At 53.7% G+C, this 19886-nt stretch overlaps 3 protein-coding genes across 3 annotated transcripts; all 3 read right to left on the bottom strand.

Moving 5' to 3' along the window:
* Positions 1 to 2877: 2877 nt before the first annotated feature.
* Positions 2878 to 5584, bottom strand: NCLIV_034340 (hypothetical protein; the record flags this gene model as incomplete). Its single annotated transcript, XM_003883631.1, has 5 exons — positions 2878 to 2927; positions 3716 to 3841; positions 4205 to 4351; positions 4454 to 4701; positions 5403 to 5584. 5 exons carry the CDS (start codon positions 5582 to 5584, stop codon positions 2878 to 2880), a joined length of 753 nt encoding a protein of 250 aa, XP_003883680.1.
* Positions 5585 to 9243: 3659 nt separating this feature from the next.
* On the bottom strand, positions 9244 to 12826 carry NCLIV_034330 (putative mpv17 / PMP22 family domain-containing protein; the record flags this gene model as incomplete). Its single annotated transcript, XM_003883630.1, has 3 exons — positions 9244 to 9463; positions 9762 to 10542; positions 11056 to 12826. The coding sequence occupies 3 exons, from the start codon at positions 12824 to 12826 to the stop codon at positions 9244 to 9246; spliced, it is 2772 nt and encodes a 923-aa protein (XP_003883679.1).
* A 4528-nt stretch (positions 12827 to 17354) lies between these two features.
* Positions 17355 to 18638, bottom strand: NCLIV_034320 (conserved hypothetical protein; the record flags this gene model as incomplete). The annotated part of the gene is made up of 3 exons (XM_003883629.1): positions 17355 to 17475; positions 17932 to 17999; positions 18345 to 18638. 3 exons carry the CDS (start codon positions 18636 to 18638, stop codon positions 17355 to 17357), a joined length of 483 nt encoding a protein of 160 aa, XP_003883678.1.
* Positions 18639 to 19886: the final 1248 nt, after the last annotated feature.

The raw sequence follows: 19886 nt of genomic DNA, 5'->3' as shown, positions 1-19886 counted from the left end.
ATATACACAGAAACACATTATGCACATGTGTGTAGAGCTGCGCAGATGTAGAGAAAAACACAGACGCGGCCGTGTCGTCTGCCTATCTCCAGGGGCATTGGCAGCTAGCGAGGCCCCGCGCGATGGGGCTGTGGATGTGGCTGCGTAGCAAGGTGTTTATTTCGAGAGCGACAGCGAGCAGCCGCGGAGATTCCTAGCCAGAGAGAACCAGTGGACGAAACGGACAGGTGCCGCCTCAGCGATAGGCGAGTGACGTGAAGGCTCACGGATTTCGGAGAGAGCCAGAGCTCGCATGCAGCGCGTCATGGACGGCAGAGAAGGCGCGAAGGCCGCGGTACCGTCGAAGCCTGGCGACAGAAAATCGCGGGAAGGAGAAGCAGAAAACCAGAACAGAGAGGAAAGCGCATGCGCCTGTTGTGGCAGAGAAAGCTGACAGGAAGAGAAGTTAAGGGAAAGGATAAAAACGAACATGAGAGGAAAAAGAGGCCAGGCAGCGCCTGAAAAGACTGAGGCACAGAAGATGAAAACATGAGAGAGTGACGAAGCAAAGACGGCAAAAAGAGGGGACGTGTGCGAACGCTTTTACGAGAGACAAGCGTCATTAAAACTTGAGAAAGAGAAGCGACAAAAAGGGAGCGCGCAGGGGAGGCAGATTTTCGCGGGCACAGAGACGAGAAACGAAAGGTGAGGACGACAAACAGGAAGCAGGAAACTTGACAGCTGCACAGGAAGCGGGGGAGACAGGCCACATTGTCCCGAGGCAAAACCGATTGAGAGGGAGACAGACATACTGAGGGTTAAACAAACTGGAGGAAGCGAAGACGGCGGCGCAGGACAGGAAGAAGACGCCGCGGAAGAAGCAGACGTCGACGGTTGCCTCTCGCGTCGGCGGCTCCGAGTTTCTTCGTACCCTGAACGAGTCGCCACAGCGAATCAACACAGAACGTCGCAGCCGCGAAATCCGAGAACACAGATGCAGACTTGATTCAGCAAACCAACGCACGGCAACTCCAACGTGGCGAAAGACACCAGAAGCTCTCGGATCCCGGGGCGATGCATTCTCCACACCCATGTCCAAATGTACATATACTCACATATATATATATATATATATATTTGTATCAAGCGTAGCATGTCTAGATAAACAGAGAGGCAGATAGATGAACGCGCGCGCTTGCATGCGGCTGTACACACAGCATTCAGAAATTATGCCTGTATCTATGTAAACAAAAAGAGATATAAATATGTGTACATGTATACGCCGTAGACGGTCAGGGGCCGTGCCGGAGCGACAAGAATCACGGAGAGGAAGAGGGAGGTTGGGAAGCAATTCCCTCCCCGTGTACGACAGCTGACGTCTCTTTGTTCATCGAGGGGCTTCCAGCGGTCTGGGGGGAGTCGAGAAAACAAGAGCGCTGGATGTACACCGTCGATTTCTGCCGTTCGATGCGCCCACCTGCCGCTGGAAGAGGCAACTGCGAAGACACCGAAACTTGGAGAAAAGGCGAGTCTTCGTCGCGCGTCGTCGCGGCGACGCTTTGGCGGAGCGAGGCCGCGACGTCCTTGAAAAGACAAGAAACGAAACACGAAGATGCGGCGACTCGGAAAAAAATTACGCCGGAGAAAGATGGCGCCGAGAAACGAGGCGAAGATGCACCAGATAATGAACGAAGGGAAGGAGACGAAGGAGAGAAGAAAAGAGAGAATAGAAGAGGGGGGAGAAAAAAGAGAGAAATTGACGAGAAGCCGAGAAACGGGAAAAGGAGGGAGAAACGAAAGAGAAGAGAGAGAAGAAAGGAAGAACAGAAGAAGAGCTGAGCAAGACCCAGACGTACCTGCGCGCAGCGACGGGCCGTGTATGCGTCACACACATTCAGTCTGTCGACCGACCAGCAAAAAACCTGCGAGATGCGCACCGCGGACAGGACAACAGAAGCTGCTCGAAGATGAAAAACAAGTCCACCAAAAGAAGAAACCAAAGACAAAGAAGACGTCTGAGGCGAGCACGGAGGCTGGTCCCAACGAGACAGAGCCCCGACCGAAGAAGCTGACATGCTTCTCCAGCCGCGATTGGGCTGGCAATGCCGCAAGGAGAAACAGAAAAAGGGAGAACACCGAGTAGGGAAAGGCAAACAGCCACTCGAGACACCCGAGAAACAGAACGAAAAAGCCGGATCTGAGACGAGGGAGAAGCAAGAGCGAGAACGACAGAAAGCACCTGACGAAGAGGGCGTAGAGCAGACAAGACACAGTAGGGCGTTGCTCGAGTAGGAGGGGCCGAGGTAGCGATGCCCAGCACGAAGAAGAGTGAATCCGAGAGACGACCGAGGCGGCAGTAGCACGGATGTGCACTGTTGCGTGCATGCAAAAGTGGAGGCGAAAACTGCGAAAAACTGCTTTCCACTCCCATTTGGCCCTACCACATGAACGATTCTCCTTTCGTCTTCGTCGGGGTCTGAGGGCGGAGACTTCAGATCCGCCGGCTTCACAGTCGGCGACTCTCCGTTTTTCTTGCGCCTCCCCTCTCCGTTTTCGGCTGTTTCCGGGGCAGTATACGCGCGAGTCGAGTACAAATAAATGCTCTCGCCGTCTCTCAAGACCACCTTTTTCACAGTGTGCTTGTGTTTCTTTCTCTCGCTGTCGCCCTCTCGCCGCCTCCCGCTGCGTGTGCTCGCGCGGCGCGACAAGTCCTGGAGAACGCTTGTTCGAGCAGGGAGATGGCGAAAGAACGTCGCGAGAGAGAGGCGCGGACGCGGCGCAGACAGAGAGGGGAGAGAGTGGAGAGAGAAGACGCACAAGAGGCAAGGAAAGCACGCAGGAAGAAGCGGCCGGGTGCAGTGGAAGGAGACACACGCCACGACAGGAGTCGCTACAGCGTTACCAGGCGAGATAGGGAATTCGACGGGAGAGCGGGGCGTCAGGAAGGACTGAAAACCGGAAAAGCGAAAGCGAAGAGGAAGCCTGAAGGCCAGCGGAGGCGCGCGGGAGACACGGAGGGGAAAGGCGCGCGAGAGACACGGAGGGGAAAGGCGCGCTCCGGCAGCGTGGAGAGAGCAGAGACTGACCGTTCACTCTGTGAGACGCGAGAGGCTGCATCGCTGCCCTCGACGCAGGTTCCGCGACAGAAGAGAAAAGCGACTCACGGATCGAAAGAAGCGCTGGAGAGGCCCGCACTGAAGTCTCCAGCGAAGACGCGAAAGCTGGAAGGCCAGCTCACTTCCTGTGCACCGACATAACCGGAAGACATAACCGGGAAGCAAAGGGAGAAGAGCGACTCCACTCCGAGGGGCTACGAGGCGAGGCACGAGACGCGCACAGGACCAGAGGCGCACAGGCACGGCGGCCGCATCTCCAGCGAGGGCTGAGGAGAACGACGCAGGGAAAAAGAAGCCAGAAAGAGAAGAAGCATTGGGAGAAAGACGACGGACGGGGGACGGTGGGGGATACAGGGACACAGGCGGATGACTGCTTCGTGAGCGGAGACCACCAAGGCCGCAAATCCGAGATTCGCGACGCCACGAGAGTGCCGACACGGAGCGAGAAGAGGAGGCATACAGAGGAAGAGTGTGAACTTTTTTCAAAGCGCGAGGAAGGAAAGCAGAATCCGAGGACGAGAGAAGGCCGAGCGCGAAGCAAGGCACAGCTGTGTAAAACGAAGAAGAGCGAGCCAAAGGAGAAAAGAGGAAATCCGAGACCGCGGGCGAAAGAAACCTACGCAACGCGGGGGCTTTGGGCAGGCCGGCGACTTCGATGAGGAGGTCGTAGCGGCAGGCTGTTCGGTCGAGGGCCATCACGCGGCATTCCGCGAGTTCCTTGCCGGTGAGGTAGTGAAGCAAAACTTCTGCAGAGAGAGAAACGAAACAGACGTGGAGAGGAAGACACACTACAGCTGAACTGAGGAACTGATAAACGAGCACAGACAGATTGGGGAATCGAGTTCGTGCGCACGCACTGCGTCAGAAGAGGAGGGAAGGGAGGGAAGGAGAAAAAAGAGAAGAGGAAGGAGAAGGGGGAGAGGAACAAGAAGAGAGAGGAGAGGAAAAAGAAGAGAGAGGACAGGAGCATGAAGAGAGAAGGGATGTGAAAGAAGAGGGAGAAGAGAGCCGCAGTGGATGGCGAGGGCCGGAAGCGAATCCCTCGGCGACGAATCACTTCGAAAAGGAAGCGCACGCGAACGCCAGACGAGGTGAGACGGCTGACCTACCGGAGGCTCCTGCAGTCCAGACACCTTGGAAGTGAGGGTAGGAAACATACAGGAGAACTTGCGAGGGCTCGACGAACTCCGGAGACAGGCCTTCCCAGCCCCCGTCGACGCACCGTTTCTTCACGGGAGACGCAGCGCTGTCTTCGTCTGAAGGAGACGAGGCGGGGGAAGGACACCGAACGGAAAACGAGCTCCGACGCCGGGAAGGGACGGAAGACGCCTCGCTCTCATTAGCCTCACGACACGCACCACAGACAAAAGAAGAAGAAGCGGAGGAAGACGAAGAGGACGAAGAGGACGAAGAGGAGGAAGAGGAAGAGGAGGAAGAGTGGGAGAAGGACGAAGGGGAGTACGATGCAGGGAATGGGGCCGTGGCTTCGATTTTGTAGAAGACCCCGTCTGCGTCGTGAATGAACTGTCGGTGAACAAAACTGTCTGGGGTGATCGCCTGGCTTTCCTTCAGCGCGCTCGACCCCACTGACGGGACGGGGACGCCTCTGTAGAGAAAAGGTAAAAGGAAAAAAGAAACGCGAAATGAAACTGACGAGATAGTGCCGCGTAGGGCGCAAGAAAGACACCGCTCAAGGGGGTGGCCACGGAGAGAAAACAACGGAAAAGAAGAGACAGAGATCAAGCGCTGCCAGGCCGTGCACGGGGGCGAGAGGATGCGCCGGGTTGGCGAACAGTAAGTGACGTTTACTGGATCCAAGTTCTCTTGTGCTTCTCATGAGCCGCGACTGTTTACAAACCTTTTCTGGGGAGTATATACAAGGGACACTTGCGGGGGACATGAAGAGCCGGTAGGATATTGAAGACCACCGCCTTTAGAAGAGACACAAACAGAGGCTGGTTTACAGAGGAGAACGAGGGACGAAACAGCAAGGAAACGCGGGAGAAAACTGCACGGAAAGGGAAAGGCGGGGCGTTTCGAAAGAGAACCCGGAAGGCCTCGTTCGGCGAGAAGACAGCTGAAGAGGAAAGCAGAAGAGCAAAGCAGAGTCGTGGCGGCAAAAGTAGCGTGAGAATTGTGGGCAGCGTGGAGCGAGAAAGAGGGAAAAAAGAGAGGGGATTCGAGATTGCTGGAATCCAAAGAGAAAGACGCCAAAAGGCGAGAAACGGGGAGATCGCGCGCGCGTCCTAGAGCGAGAGAGAAGCGAGAAAGAAACGAGAAAGCAAGACGAAAGACAAAGAGCGATACTTGTTGAAATATGTTTCAAGTGCATCTTGAAGCATCACACTCCACCGTGGAGCTTCCAGCGGATGTGCGTTGAGTCTCTCGTCTTCGTTGCTGTCGCCTTCTTCATCTACGCCATCCTCTTTGTCCTTCCCTCTCCACGAGGCCTGCCTGCCACACTCTTCTGTGGCCTTGCTCGCCTCCATTTCCTCCGTCTTTCTCGCTGTTCTCTTCTTTCTCCTTGCTTCTCTTTCGTCTCCAGTCTTCACGGTCTCGGCCCCCGCTCGGCGCCCCGGCTCTTCTAGGTCTTCTCCTCGCGTGCTAGGTCGCCTTCGCCTTCACCCTTCTTCGATGCAAAGAAAACAGCTCAGCAGGGCGGTCATACAGCCGGCAGCAAGACAGATACAGGTGAGCGACAAATGCGCTCAGCGAACAGCCGAGAGAGAAAGAAACTCGGCGGAAACGCGGAAGGCTACCGGAAGAAGAGGAAACCAGCACCGCGAGCAAGAAGAAGGAAAGAACGCCAGAACGCGAGAAGAAGAGAGGAACAAGGAGGACAGGAGACGGAAACAAGGTGGAAGAAGAGGGCAGAGAGACAAGAGACGGGGGTCAGGAGACAGGAGAAGAGAGACATGTGCGCGTCTCCCGATGACGGATGCACTCAGCCAAAACCGCGGCACCTACGAGAAGCGAGAAGATTTGTCACGTGTAAAAAATGGGAAAAGAAGGACAGAGAGAGAGAGAAAAAAGGAAAGACACAGAGGGTGGTACTGGTACGGGCGGCTGTGGAAAAGCTGTCGGCTTTTCGTCTTTTGTGCGGTCGCATGCCGACCCTTCCGGTTCAGCACACAGAGAATGTCTGGTCCCATGCTCTCTTCGTTTCCCACTAATACATCTCTTTTTTGTGTCCTTTCGTATCTTGGCTGCTCTTGTGAGCTGGGGTTTTAAAGCTTCCTAGCGGCGTGTCTCGCGGCATGCGCAACGCATGCAGCAATTCAGAAGACATCGAAGGTGGAAGAGAAAAAAGCCGGAGACGAGCAAACGAGAAAACAGCAGAGCTGACGACAAAGAAGATCCAAAGGAAAGAAGCCCTTCGCTAGGCTATTTCCTAGAACCTTCGTTTCTGATTCAGACTCCACACCAAGCATCGATCTTCGAATTCAGAATACCCCTCTGTGCATCTACAGATACTTCGTGACCTACGCTACATGCATATCCATCCCTCCATCTATATCTGCATGTATATCTATATATAGTTGTTCATCTATATCTCGCTGTCCATCTCTGTACATATACGTGTATGCGTGAAAAGACGTATACCACCAGCGATGGATCCCAGTTGTTTGATTGGAGGTTTTTGACAGAAGCCGGATTTGGAAACGTGAAACTCCCGCCGGGGTCACGGCCGCCATCTGCGTCGTTGTTCTGTTTGTGCCTGCCTCCGGCCCCCAGAAACGCATGCATGGCATTCCGACGAGAGTCAGAACTGGAAGAAAAAGCTTCTCAGTGGGCATGCATCAACGACAGGAGTGTTCCAAAACAAACTAATCTGTAGATGACCCCCCAACTATGCGTACATACGTACATATATATATATATATATATATATATGTCTATTCATGCAGCATGGCTTTGGCGTATTCACGTTTCAGGAAGCGAACCTCTTAGTCTCAGTACACATCCAGAACGGTGAATCTCTCTGTATCCAATAGCAAGGAATAAGATCGTCACTAATCTACCATCAGAGGTTTCATCCAAAATTGAGTGATGTTATCTAACTCTTTATATACATATATATATATATATATATCGGTGTATAAGCCGTCAGCTCCCATAGAGTTGGGTTCCAGCCCTGCCTCCTGTTGTAGATTACGCTTCTGCATGTAGTTTCTTAGAGCACTGCATGCGTGCCAATGTCTTTCGATATGCCGCGAAGGCGCGCTTCGCACTGCGGCCCGAAACAAACTGGGTTTACAGACGTGGCCGATTTTTGTGACTTCGCCCCGATGCGCCCCTCGAGAGGATGTGCGCGAAATCAATGCAGCCTCCACTGTAGCACATGACAGCAGCAAACAAATATAATTGCACATACACATATCTATATATATCTTTATCTACCTATCTATATCTTCCTATCTATATCCTTATATCACTATCTATTTCTCTGTCTATATATGTGTCTATCTATATGTCTATCTATCCATCCATCTATTTATATCTATTTACCTATCCACGTATATCTATCTGCCTATCTATCGATATCTATCTATCTATCTACCTATCTATATTTATCTATCTAACTATATATTTATATATGTGCACGTGCATATATGCATAAAGGTGATTCCGAGCAGGGTCGTGCGCGTGGCTAGCCTGTCATCTTGAAAGCTGCGTGTCCACTCGTGAATCGGCTGTCTCGACTACGAGAAAATTCACCAAAAAGATGCAAAAACCCCACGAGGCGCCAGCTGTGCGAGAAAGCTTCATTGTGGCTTCATTGGTTGCGGTTTTTCATCTGAAAGAGAGCGCCCGTTCCTCCCTGTCAAGCACAGAGAGACAGACGTGCCAAGCTGGAGACCAGACAGGAGACACACGACAGACCTGGAAAAAATACACAAACGCTGAGGGCCTGCTGCGGCGACGCATCAGTGCACACCAGCCGCGAGGCCGCAAGTCAGAAAAAGAGGCAAATTGCAATCACCTGAAAACTCTATTTCTCTTCGCTCTCTCCTATAGCCCACATCGAGACCCCATAAAAAGAATCCCAATACCTACAACGAAAGCCATATGCGTGCATGACTGCATGTATATATACATATATACATATATATACATGTATACATACATATATATACGCATATATGTATATATATACACACATAAACGGATGATATACGGACAATACACGGTAAAGATTTGCAGATTTGAATGTGTGAAAAGCAAACTGTTTCAACACTCGGCAGTCCAAAGACACCGCTGAGCGTCGCCGGGATTCTCGCATGACAAAAACCTGCATTCCTCCCATACCTGCTTGCACAGTTGGAACTCAACCTGGTCACGTTTTTGCGCAGCGTGCACGCCTAGAGACACACCAATCCATTTGCGCGCGAAAAATCGGAGAGGTCTTCTGGAGAGCACCGGTTTTAGTGAGGTTCTTCGGATCGGGAAAACGAAACAGGGGAGAGACCCATTTCCTCGCCGCAACGCCTTCCCTCCCGGGCATTCCTCTCGGCTGAGAAAGCGGATATATACATATATATATGCATATATATATATATTATATATATTCGTAAGTATATGTATGCATATTTGTGTAGCGGCATATGAATATACAGCTCTTCATTTATGTGTGTGTGTGTATACAGAGTGAGACATAATGTTCAGCAAAAAAGCTGAGAGGGGATCGTGAGCATCCAAGAGACTTTCTGGAGTCTGTCCTTGTGCGTCCAGCGAATCCTAGGTCAAACGTTTAGATGCAGAAGGCCGCGTGTCCATCGGCCTGCCTCTTTGTGCGTCTTCCCGGGTCCACCTTCTGTTTCTTCTGTTCCCGCTTCCTGGAGAAGGGAGTCTCGGCGCGCTTGGGGTGTTCTTCCCGCACCCCCTCAGCTTCGTTTCGCGGTTGCTCCAGCGCGGATGCACACCCTTGTTTGCTTCACGTCTCTCGTTCCCCTTCTTTATAACACTGCAAGCTCGTCCAGAGAAACGCGACCTACGCCATCGCGGCTTCCTCGGGTCCGCCGTGCCCCCAAGCGCGGTCGATGCAGTGTCTCTGTGGTTTCGCTCGTCTTTGCTCTCCGCCCTGATTCCTCTTGCTTTGTTCCGCCCTCTTTAGGCAAGAGCGCGAAGATTTCCTCACGGAGGCTTGCTACTGAGGGGGATCAAAAAGCAGGATTTTGACCGCTTGGCAGAGAGTCGTGAGAGCTCCCCTCGGCTCCGCGCCGACGGAATCGCCATCGCCTCTCTTCTGTGACGCCAGACGAGCCGCAATCTCCAGCCCTCGCGGGTATGCAGCGACGGAGAGGTAGACAGTCCAGAATAAATCGATCGTCGTGTCCCACAGGGGGCGGTACCGCAGGGGGATGTATCTGGGAACAGCAAAAACAAGCAGGGAACCTCGGCACAATCGGAGCCACGGGACAGCAGAATGCGGCCTCTAGTCGCGGGCCTCTTCTTCGAGGCTCGCAGCTCCGCCGAGGGACAGAGACAACAGCTCTCCGACTGTCAGCTGCATCTGTTGCCGTACAACAGGCGCCGACGACAGCTGGAGAGAGAAGCGCATGCACAGATCGGCAGCGAACTTCGGCACGAGCACAGAGCCCAACGGTAAAGCAGCACAGAGAAATCCTCGTTTCGCAGAGAGTCGAGGCTGCGCGGCGCGCTCACCTGAAATTAACGAGGTCGGTTAGCGGCCACACATACCAACTGGCGATGTACACCTCCCAAAAACTCCTGCCGATACTCAGGATTCCTTCGCGGCACGCAAGACGGAACCAGTCCCCGTGGACGAATTGTTTCTCCTCTTGCGCCTCCTCCGTTCTGCTTCTATCTTCTTCTCTCGGATTCTGGCCGGTTGGCCTCGTCGACGAACTGACTGTGCGAGGCTGGCCCGTCACGCATCTCGCCGATGCCGCGCCGCCGGGCGACGAGATAGGTACGACCGCGGTCGCAGAGGGCCCCCTTTGGAGCCCAGCTAGCGGAGACTCCGCGCGTGCATCGTGGCGAGGCGGAGACAGCTGCGCAACGGAGGTAGGCGCGAAAGAAGGCAAAGAAGCAATCGCAGCCGCCGGTCCGGAGACTCCCGCGGGAGGAAAAAGGTAGAACAACCCGGCTCTAAAAACGGGGGCTAAAAATAGGAAAATGACGGCAGCAACCGGCATGAAGGCAATCTGCCCCGTCAGGACTTTATACAAGCTTTGGCGCCAAAGATAAAAGCTCCGCTGTCGCACAGTGAGAGGCGAACGAGGCGAAGCCCCTTTGCTGGAGAGCGACGGGGACGATTGCCTTGCAATCGAACAACTGGGAGAAGGCGAAGAAGCTGAGTGTGCAGACGACGAGGAGACAGGCGGTTGTGTACGGCCTGTGTTCGGCTCGGAGACACCTGAAGACAAGGCGTCGTCGTGGACGACAACTTCCAATTTGTGGTAGAATACAGTCAGAAAGAAACCTGAACCGCCAGCACGCAAACATCCAACAGGAAAAGGGATTAGACACCTGGGGGACACTGGCACCGATATAAATGCCTAGGCACACGTGAACATCAGGTACGGAGAGACGTTGACCTACAGAAAACCAGAAACATGCAGAAGGGAAGGAGAAGAGTTTTAGAGTGACTTGCTTCACTTGGTACGATGAACCGAAGGAGACACGACCTGCGAGGTGCTTGAGGATTCATCTTGCGTCGTTTTCACTTAAACCCAAGACACACAAGGAAGCGAAACGATTCAGGTTGTTTGGACATATAGTACAGAGAGACCGTCTGTTGATTCCTCAAGAGACCAGTCAACCAAGCGATCTGTGACAGGGTCTTTTACCGTCACCTGTCTTTCGCCTTTGGACTGTCAACACTCTTGCTTGCTTCTGCTCTCTGTCTTCACTGCATCCTATCTCGCCATCTCGCGCGTCAACCCCTGCCTTTGTCACCGTTTTTGTATGTTTCCTCATTTTCTTCTGGACCCACCATTGAGAAGAACTCCCTCTAGAGCGATGGACGCGGTCCTCCTACAGTCCCACTCTTCCCAGAAAGATATGTCGCCGAGTTTCTTTCTCTCGTCTCTTTGTAAATCGTTCTCGTCGTTTGCTCCTTCGTTTTTCCCCCCTATCTCCTGCTTCGTGCCACTGTCGCGCGAATTGTTTGATTTCTCCTCGCCACGAGTCGCGTCTCGCCTCAGGTTCCAGTCCTCCTTCCCCCCGCCTCGCGCCTCCTCATCCTCTCCCTGCCGACCGCGCCCTTCCGTTTCCCGGTCAGACGCAGGCCAAGAAAGAGAGGCGCTGCCTGCAGCAGCCCCTCCGTCGAGTGTACCTACACTGCAAAGGTCCACGCTACCCTTCTCGTCTCGCGTTTTCCCCTCGCCTTGTTCAGCAAGTGCGCGAAGCCCCTGCTGCAGTTTCTGTGCGGTCGTGTCACTTATTGCATATATTGTCAGCGCAGCAATGGAATTGAAAAGGATGTCTTTCCTTAGTTGCTGGGGATCTTTTATCGGGCGCTTTAGACGTTGACGGAACGAGTTCCCGTTTTTTGCTCCGCCCTCTTCTTTGGCCCCTCCGAACGTTCCTTCGCCTTGGCTCTTGCCTTCACATCTTGTCGTCCGATCTCTCCCGTGGAACGCGCTCTGTTCTGTGCCCGCTCCAAAATCGTGGCCTGGGTTCTCGCACGAGGCTCCAGGTTCTTCCTTTCCTCTTGTGTCCTCGCGGCAACCAGACTCCGGGTTTTCTCTCACGGGCAGCGGTCGAGCGGAGGCAGCCAGAGCAGAGGAATGTAGAAAACGAAGAGACGCAAGAGGAGCCGTTAAGGGATGTGTGGTAGACGCGGCAGCGTTGCGCCATGCCACACCATCATCGCAGAAGAAAAGAGATCCCCGACAGGACACGAAACACGTGTTTTGCCGGCTCGCCCCACACTCGTGTCTCCTGTTCCTTTTCCTGGAAAGCGGCAACTCAGTAGCTACCTCCGCGATTCCGCTTCTGCCTCCGTTTCCCTTTCCCACCCTGCCTACTTTCCGAGAAAGAGAGGAAGGGACACTCGCTCCGATCTCTGGATGTAAAGGCCGCGACGGCTGGCTAGCTGCCTCTGTGAGCGACAGTAGACTGGAAAACCGCCGCAGAAACGACGGCGGAGGCGCGGAAGAAGACCAGCAAGCAGCCCAGGAATACCGCAGAGCAGACGCCGCACTCGAAGATGCAGAAGCGAAAGAGAGATCACGCGTTGGCCTACTACGCCGCGAGTGTCCGGAGAGGTGAGTACAGAAAGACCAAGGCTTTTGAGGAGCGGAAGGTGAGCCGAAAGCCTGTAAAGGCCCATCGCCGGTCAGAGCGGACCGCCTGGCTCCGTGTCGGGACAAGAAACTTTTTCCGGGAAACAGATGAAAACGGTGTTCGATTTCTATCTCACTGAGTGCCTCTTGCGTACATACTCTCGCGGTTCTTTGTGTACCTGTGATCCGCCGAGCGTGTCGCGGGAGGACCGGCTTTCGTGGTCCTGACGCCACGGCTGCGGGCACCGGTGAGTTGCGAGAAAAGAGGCATTCTGCGCCTGGGTTTTCGTGGTGTCCATACGCCCGCTGAGACACCGCCTCTTTCCTCTGGCCGTCTGTTCTCTCGCCTTGACCGGGTTTTTCTCTACAGAAGAACGACTGGCTAACAGCCGACGGCCCGGGGCAGGAAAGGGAGCGGAGGGCGCGGCCGCTTGTCAGGCCTGGCGCATACCGCGGAACCCAGCCTGCGATTGACATGGCTTCTCTCCACACATTCACTCGTCGAGAAAGCTACAAGGGAAGGAGCGCCAGAGCGACACACGACTGGACCTCGACGCTGGGCGTCGAGGAGAGCATTGTGTTCACACTTCCTTGATAACGCAGAAACCTGTCTAGAGTCTCACGGACGACGCGAGAGCGAGCTAAAGTAGTCGCACGACATAGACCGCTTTTCCCTACTGAAGGCGTAGCGAACGAGAGGAGCGACTCGAGCGCGCGACGGCCGGCGTACGCGGAGCATGCGCAGGGTTGGACAACGGAAAGCGGCGCTGATCGGGCAAAGAGAGAGCGCCGAGAACAGCCGGATGGGGTGCCGTTTATACCGACGCAAAATGTCGTAAAGATGTACTGCAGCGGGCGAGCTTCCTGGAAGACTCAACAGCAATGCGGGGGTCCGGTCCCACGGTCGAAAAAGACAGAAAGCGGTGAGGCCGCAACCAAAGACTCGTGTGAAGGAGATTCCGGCTAAAATTTGCCCTGCACGTAAATCTGGAGAGTAGAAAGGGGAAAAGCTGGAGCTTCTGTCTCCTGAGCTGACACCCAAAACATTTCTGTAGAATCTTCAGTCCGCAGAGGACGGCGGGACTCCTTTTCTCGTCCGTGTGCTCTAACCGCGTGTTTGGATGCGGCACCCCAGACTTTTTTTCCAGATGATGACAAAGAGAGGACACAGTGGACTTCGCCGGACCAGCACAGTCCGCCGCCGACTGAAAGCGCCACGAAATGAAGTGTATACGGAGCGTGTCACCGAGGCCGAGAATCCGTAAAAACACTGCATGCACTCAAGGCAATCGAGGCGGGAAGCTCGTGCATGTTAAAACTTGGCAGTATCTTTCCGGCGAAGAAACGCGGAGACCAGGCACACGACTTTCTTAGTTTCAATTCGCCAGTTGGGACCCTTTCTGTTTTTTTCGTGGCATTGCTGACTATTCGCGTGCGTCACATCCGTTCATCCTTGTCGCGCTCCACTGCTCTCAAGATTTCGGCAGGCTTACATTTCTGTCCAACGCAGTTCCTCCACTTCCTCGAGAGGGAAAAACTGGGACAGGCGCGCTTGCTGCTGCTGCGTGCATGACATCACAGACTCGAAGGCCAGAAAGGCAACCCCACTGGAGGCGATGCTCTCTTGTCATTTCCGTGTGCATATCCTCTCTGGTGTCCGTAGAGTGAGCTCCGGCGAGACCGGGGTCGATATGCCGAGCTTCTGTCGCATTCGCTTTCGACTCCACCATCCCAGTCTGGCGCATATTGGGGATTTCTCGAACCATGGCAAAACAGCGTACAAGACATAAGACTTTCCGGACACCATCAGTTGCCCAAGTGCGTAGCCAGGACACATGGACCCCCTGCTGGTCTTCGTTTCTCAAACAGTGTTCTGCCTTCCACCACACAGAGCAGCCCACGATTACGGCATCCACACCGATGGAGATGGCCGTGTAGCGCCAGCTAAATACCGTTGGTAGTTCGAAAGCGTGTTGTGTCCTCTGGGAAAACTAGGGCACAAAAGGCAAGAAATCGGTGCTCCCTTACGCTAGTGAGGTGAGGTATGCCTTTGTAGATCGCCGCCACGGTTCTGCTACTGCGACTACGGAGCACACAAAACCTGCGCATAAGTCTGGTCGCATGCGCTGTGCGGCCGACCAGGAAAGCTCACATTCTGATTACGGGGAATATAGAGTGACCCCCCCGTTCTCTGGTGCCTGAGCCTGTCGCCGAATGCTTTGCCCTAGCTCGGTCTTCGATTGGACGAATTTCGACTTAAAGTTAGAAAGATCTCCAAGTTAAGAACACTGAGGGTGGCCCGACGGCACCGCCGTGACGAGCGACCTACACTCCAAAATTCTGCTCTGCAGTGTTTGATGTCGCTGCACGTGTATGTTTCGAACCGATCAGGGCACGGACACTTGTAAAAAACAAACAAAATTGTCTTTACCGTTGCTTTTGGGTGATGACTTGCCCCTGCGTGCACCACGCAAGCTTCACAGTGTAGCTGTTGCATTTTCGGTGCGGGAAGACGGTGGTATGAGAAACCGCAACATCAAGCACCCTTTGGCTTACTGATTTCCACACAGTGACTGGAAGTCTGAGACAGCATTCGCCCACACAGTGACTGGAAGTCTGAGACAGCATTCGCCCACACAGTGACTGGAAGTCTGAGACAGCATTCGCCCACACAGTGACTGGAAGTCTGAGACAGCATTCGCCCACACAGTGACTGGAAGTCTGAGACAGCATTCGCCCACACAGTGACTGGAAGTCTGAGACAGCATTCGCCCACACAGTGACTGGAAGTCTCAGACAGCATTCGCCCACACAGTGAGGGCTGCAGTGTCGGTTTCCCCATTCCCTAGAACCCCCGGGCGTTTATATTCTCGGAAGGGATTGCCAGAACCGCCGTCAGTGAAGCTCATTATCTCCATGGCTGTTTTGGCTAATTCCTTCAGTATCAAGCGAAACGCAGGTTGCGTCGTGCCGCGCCGTAATATCCTACGCTCCCGACCACGGAAAGGAGCATCATCAACCATGTTGCCCACAACATCCCGGTTACCTGCACATGGAAACAGAAATGAAGAACAACTTAAGAAACCAAATATGAACGCGCTCTACCAGAGCAGGCGTTTGTTCTCCTGGAGGAGGAAGCAGGACCGCAGGCGGAAGCGGCGCCATCATGGCCAAATCGAGCAGAAGAATTTTCTACCAAGTTATTCTAAAATATTAGCTTCTTTACTTAAAAATAATTCTATAAACCAGACCTGGCCTATTGAGAGTACATACTTTTTGTGGAGCGTTTTGTGTTTTGCCTTACAACTTCTGGGTGAGATTTTTTGTAAGACGTGGCATTCCGTTTGCGGCGGACGTTCTTCCGCGGGGGGTTCTCGTTGTGCCTGACTGGCGACTCCAGATCTGCATTGCCCTTTTCCCCTACTTCTCTAGCGTCCGCGATTGCCGTAGAATTGTCTACCAACGCATGGTAAAAAATACCACAGAGAATAACACTGCCTAGCACAGAGCCAAGATGCACACACGTGCGGAACCTCGTCCGTGGGGACGTATGGCAAGCGTCTCTTTGAGTCCGCATACCGCACCTTACGAGGCCACCGTCGGCAGGAAGCATGTGGGAAAGGCCTCTTCTTCTAGGCACAGAACCAAACCGCTAACGGAAAAAAGCGAAGTCACAAAACTGAAAGAGACGCTACGAACAAACTTTCCACTCACAAATTACAGCATCTGCCTGGCCGGAGAAAATATCACCCAGCATTCTTACGTAGTCCTCCAGCTTCACCAAACCAGTCCCAGCAGTGGCGGACCTGTGACGGCTGAACTTCCCTTGATGTGCTGAAGAACTGCGGCTTCGTTCGGTCGAGCTTCTTGGACGCTGCTTGACTCCGGCCACGAACCGGCTGCTTAGCGCGTCCCGTTTCCCGCATATACCCTTGGCCGCAAACGTGTCCTTTCGAAGAAGCCAAGTAACGCGCTGTTCTACCATATGTAAGGTAATCTAAATCGGAAGGGTCTACACCGTGTACGCCTGGTCTAAATGCAGCGCCTACGCCGCCCCTTCGCCTCCCACAGTGTGCCGCAACAACGTGTTGTCTCTGACAGACGGCTTTGTGAAAGATGTTGACCTTCATATGTGAAAGATGTTGACCTTCATATGTGAAAGATGTTGACCTTCATACGAGCCCCACGTATAATAGGGGTGCACCCTGCAGGTGGATCCTTCGGAGTGTCCCCTTCCCTTCCACAGAGGACTGCATAAATATCATTCAGAAAAATGCTCGGCTCTACATGCCTGCGCAAACCCACGTGAAATTTCGAAAGCCTAAGCGGTGGAACCGCGCTAGAAGAGACCGGCGCATGCTTCAAACGCTACCAGACTGAGCCATTGACGTAAGTTCTGGGAGAGAACACCAAATCCTTCCTCGCGAAACGCAGAGATAACTCAAGTCTCCGACACAAGCGTAAAGCAGTTTGATATTCAAAATATCTGATACTTAACGGCCTACATCAACAGGGCTCGAGTGGCAGTTGTGAATTTTTCGTTGGTGACATTTCCCTCTGAAAGACGACGCACGACCCACTGAAGCACGCTGCTGGTCGAACTGTACTTATTAGGAAGAGTGTGGAAGTCGCAAACAACAGCGCCCTGCTGATGAGAAACGAAGGCTCCACCGTTCTTTACGCAGGACGCCCACCCGCGTTTTTCCGCCGGAGCAGACCGCAAACTGGTTTCCCCCTTACTACCGCAGCCCGGAGTTGTTCCGGGAGATTGCTGCTGGGGAAGGAGCAAGAGGAGTTTTCACCAAGCGTATCCCCTATTCCTCGCCGCCATGGATTGAGTTTTTCCGGACGTGACTGGCAAATGCGAGCTGTCCTCTTGAACATGAACTATTCTTACGTCTGACTTCGAGGAGCTTGGAGAATTCTTGCATACGCCAACTCTTGGTGCTCAGGCGTAGGCTCCATGGCTCGGAGCGTCAGTTGTCTCGAAGGGGTGATCCATCAGTCATTCATTGTCAGCTCCCACTGCCTTCTCTTTGTCTTGCTCCTGTATCTGTTCTTTGCTCTCGTCATCATCAAGAGGAGCGAGCGCGTCGATGTGCTCATCTAGTACAGTGATGGTACGACTACGACGCGCGCACAGCACACAGAAAGGGTGGATCAGCGTAAACGGACACAGTTGATCAAGATCGAATGTTCGAGGTCGCCCGCAAGCAGTAACTTGAACACATGAACAGAACCAGGCACTGAAAGACCAGACGGACGATAGGAGACACACGATGGTGGCAATCATAAAGTACAGGTGTATCGTGGAGAACCACGAAGCATAATCCAGACTATGCGTCACAACGACAGCGAAGTGGCAGCAAACTCGTGGGGCCTTTGGTTTGATACTTAAAGGCAGATGAGAAACCCTTCATAGCTGAGAAGCAGCATAGCTTTCACGTTCTTGAGTGCACGATGCAGAAGCTCCGGAGCGATAGCTTGCAATCCGACTTTCGGTTTTTCACCGGTGAATGGAGAAGCAGAGCGCATCACCATCGTCGCTGCGATCCGTGCACTCGATGCTCCCGCCTCCTTACCTGTTCTCTGCTACCAACTGTTGGAACCTTCGGACGAGTTGCCCGAGCTCCAAATCCAGCCGCGTTGACTGAAAAGAGAACACACGGAAGCGAATGTTTCTTTCAACGGGAGCGCCGTGGCGGCGATAGATTTCACGTTTTATGGCTCTTTTCCAGACGCCTGTCCCTCTGTGGACGGTGAACTCCCATAGGCTCACGTCCATTCCCCAAAGACTCTCGGATCAAGGCGTTTTGCCTGACTGCACGCGAGTCACTGACAAACAAAATGTCTGTTCAAGCATCGAAGAGGTACGTCCAGAGTGGTTCCCGTCTCTTTTCTCGGCCTCTCGGGCAGGACGATTCCTCCCGTTTCCCCCGAACTCTCGGCTTGGGACTTTTCAACGCAACATTTGTCGCTTGTGCCCAACTCTTACCTCATTAGAAGCAACAAGAAGGGCCTCCGAGAAGTCGGCTTCGTTCACGAACTGCTTGGAGGCAAGGACATTGCAAAGGTCGTTATCCACGAGCTCATCCAGGTTCTGCGCTGCATCTGGGGCGCCGGTGGATTGCCGTGTGTTCGGAGGCCTTGCCTTACCCATCTCCCCCCCTATGCCCCTCTTGACAGGCCCCCCCTTTGCAGCGGAGAACTTGGAGGCTCCACCGGCGCCAAGTACACCCCGGCCACCGGGCGGACCAAAACCCACTGACTTCCTGCCGTGGCTCGACATTGCTGACCGCTCTTTAGAAGGATCTGTCGTCGAGAAGGACGTTGCCTGCAGGTTTTAACATCGGGTCTCGCGGCGGTGAGGCTCTGCCTACGACGCGAGCGGTCTTCATAGCTCTTTTCCAGTTCCCGCTTCGCCTGATCCGCCCGAGCCCTGACACAGACGGAAAGGCACCGATCACCGGAGACCAGGCGACGTGGCGAACGCTTTGTGTAAGCAGGGAAGCGTCCGGGGCGAACGGAAATGCGACGGCGGCTCGCGCCTGCTTGTCAAAGAGCTGAGTAGCGACGAGAGCACCGGATCGAATGCTGCAGAGTGTCTGTTGACAAGAGAACAATAACGCTTCTCAAAAAATTCAACGCGCGCCCTGCTGCCTCCGAGAGTCATCCAGGGTAAAGCGGAGGTGTTGTGGCGAACAGATATTTGGCCAGAATAACACATCCCTCTGGGAAGATACTCGCATTGTTCTCCCTGACCATTTCCACAGCGGCAGAACGAACAGAACGATACGAACTTCCCCCCAGGACATGGCATATCTTACTACCAAGAGGGACCAGAGAGAGAGAACAAGCCGACAGAGTCGTAGAGCAGGCCGACGGCTTTTTCCATGGAAGCCGATGAAGAGTGATGACCAAACAACGAGAGATAGTGGACGTTTTATTGAATCCCACGCGAGAGCCGTTGTACAGCGACAGAGGCGCCAAAACAGACAATGCTTTGTCGAAAGAAACTGACCTCCCAGACTTCCTTGGAAAGAATGGAACCCGTTACGACAGCACCTGTGTGAAACTCATGAAGTAGCACTCAAAGAAAAAAAACACACCAATCACCAGACCATGTAGCGCCCGCTGTTACCCCCGAAACTCGTACTCTGCACAGCCCCCTAAGAGCACCTCGGTAGGTGTCGGACCTTTGATTTCACGCAGAGAGACTTGGCCGGGATGGCGGCGTTCTGGGTTGCAAGCGCAGAGGCGATGGAGCCATGATGTTTGCTCGAGATACATACGAGCGGGTGGTCCGTTCAACAGGAAAAAAGCGAAACGAGAAGAGAGCCCAACGAGCTGGTCTCGGTGAAACGTCAGACAAGGCGACAGTGGAGAAAAGAGTGACGCCGGCAACCACCTGTGAGCGAGGCGACAGGTTGGATCTCTTCCTTCGCTGGTATCGGGCACAGGCACTGGTGTTTTCGGGGTAAAAACGAGGAATGCGTGAAAAGGCACGTTGAGGAAAGGTGCTTGTGCAAGCTGACAC

Source organism: Neospora caninum, chromosome VIII (genome assembly GCF_000208865.1).
Source record: "Neospora caninum Liverpool complete genome, chromosome VIII".
In the NCBI taxonomy this organism is placed as follows: domain Eukaryota; phylum Apicomplexa; class Conoidasida; order Eucoccidiorida; family Sarcocystidae; genus Neospora; species Neospora caninum.
The sequence above is the reverse complement of the archived record's forward strand: the minus strand, read 5'-3'. Positions and strand labels throughout refer to the sequence as shown.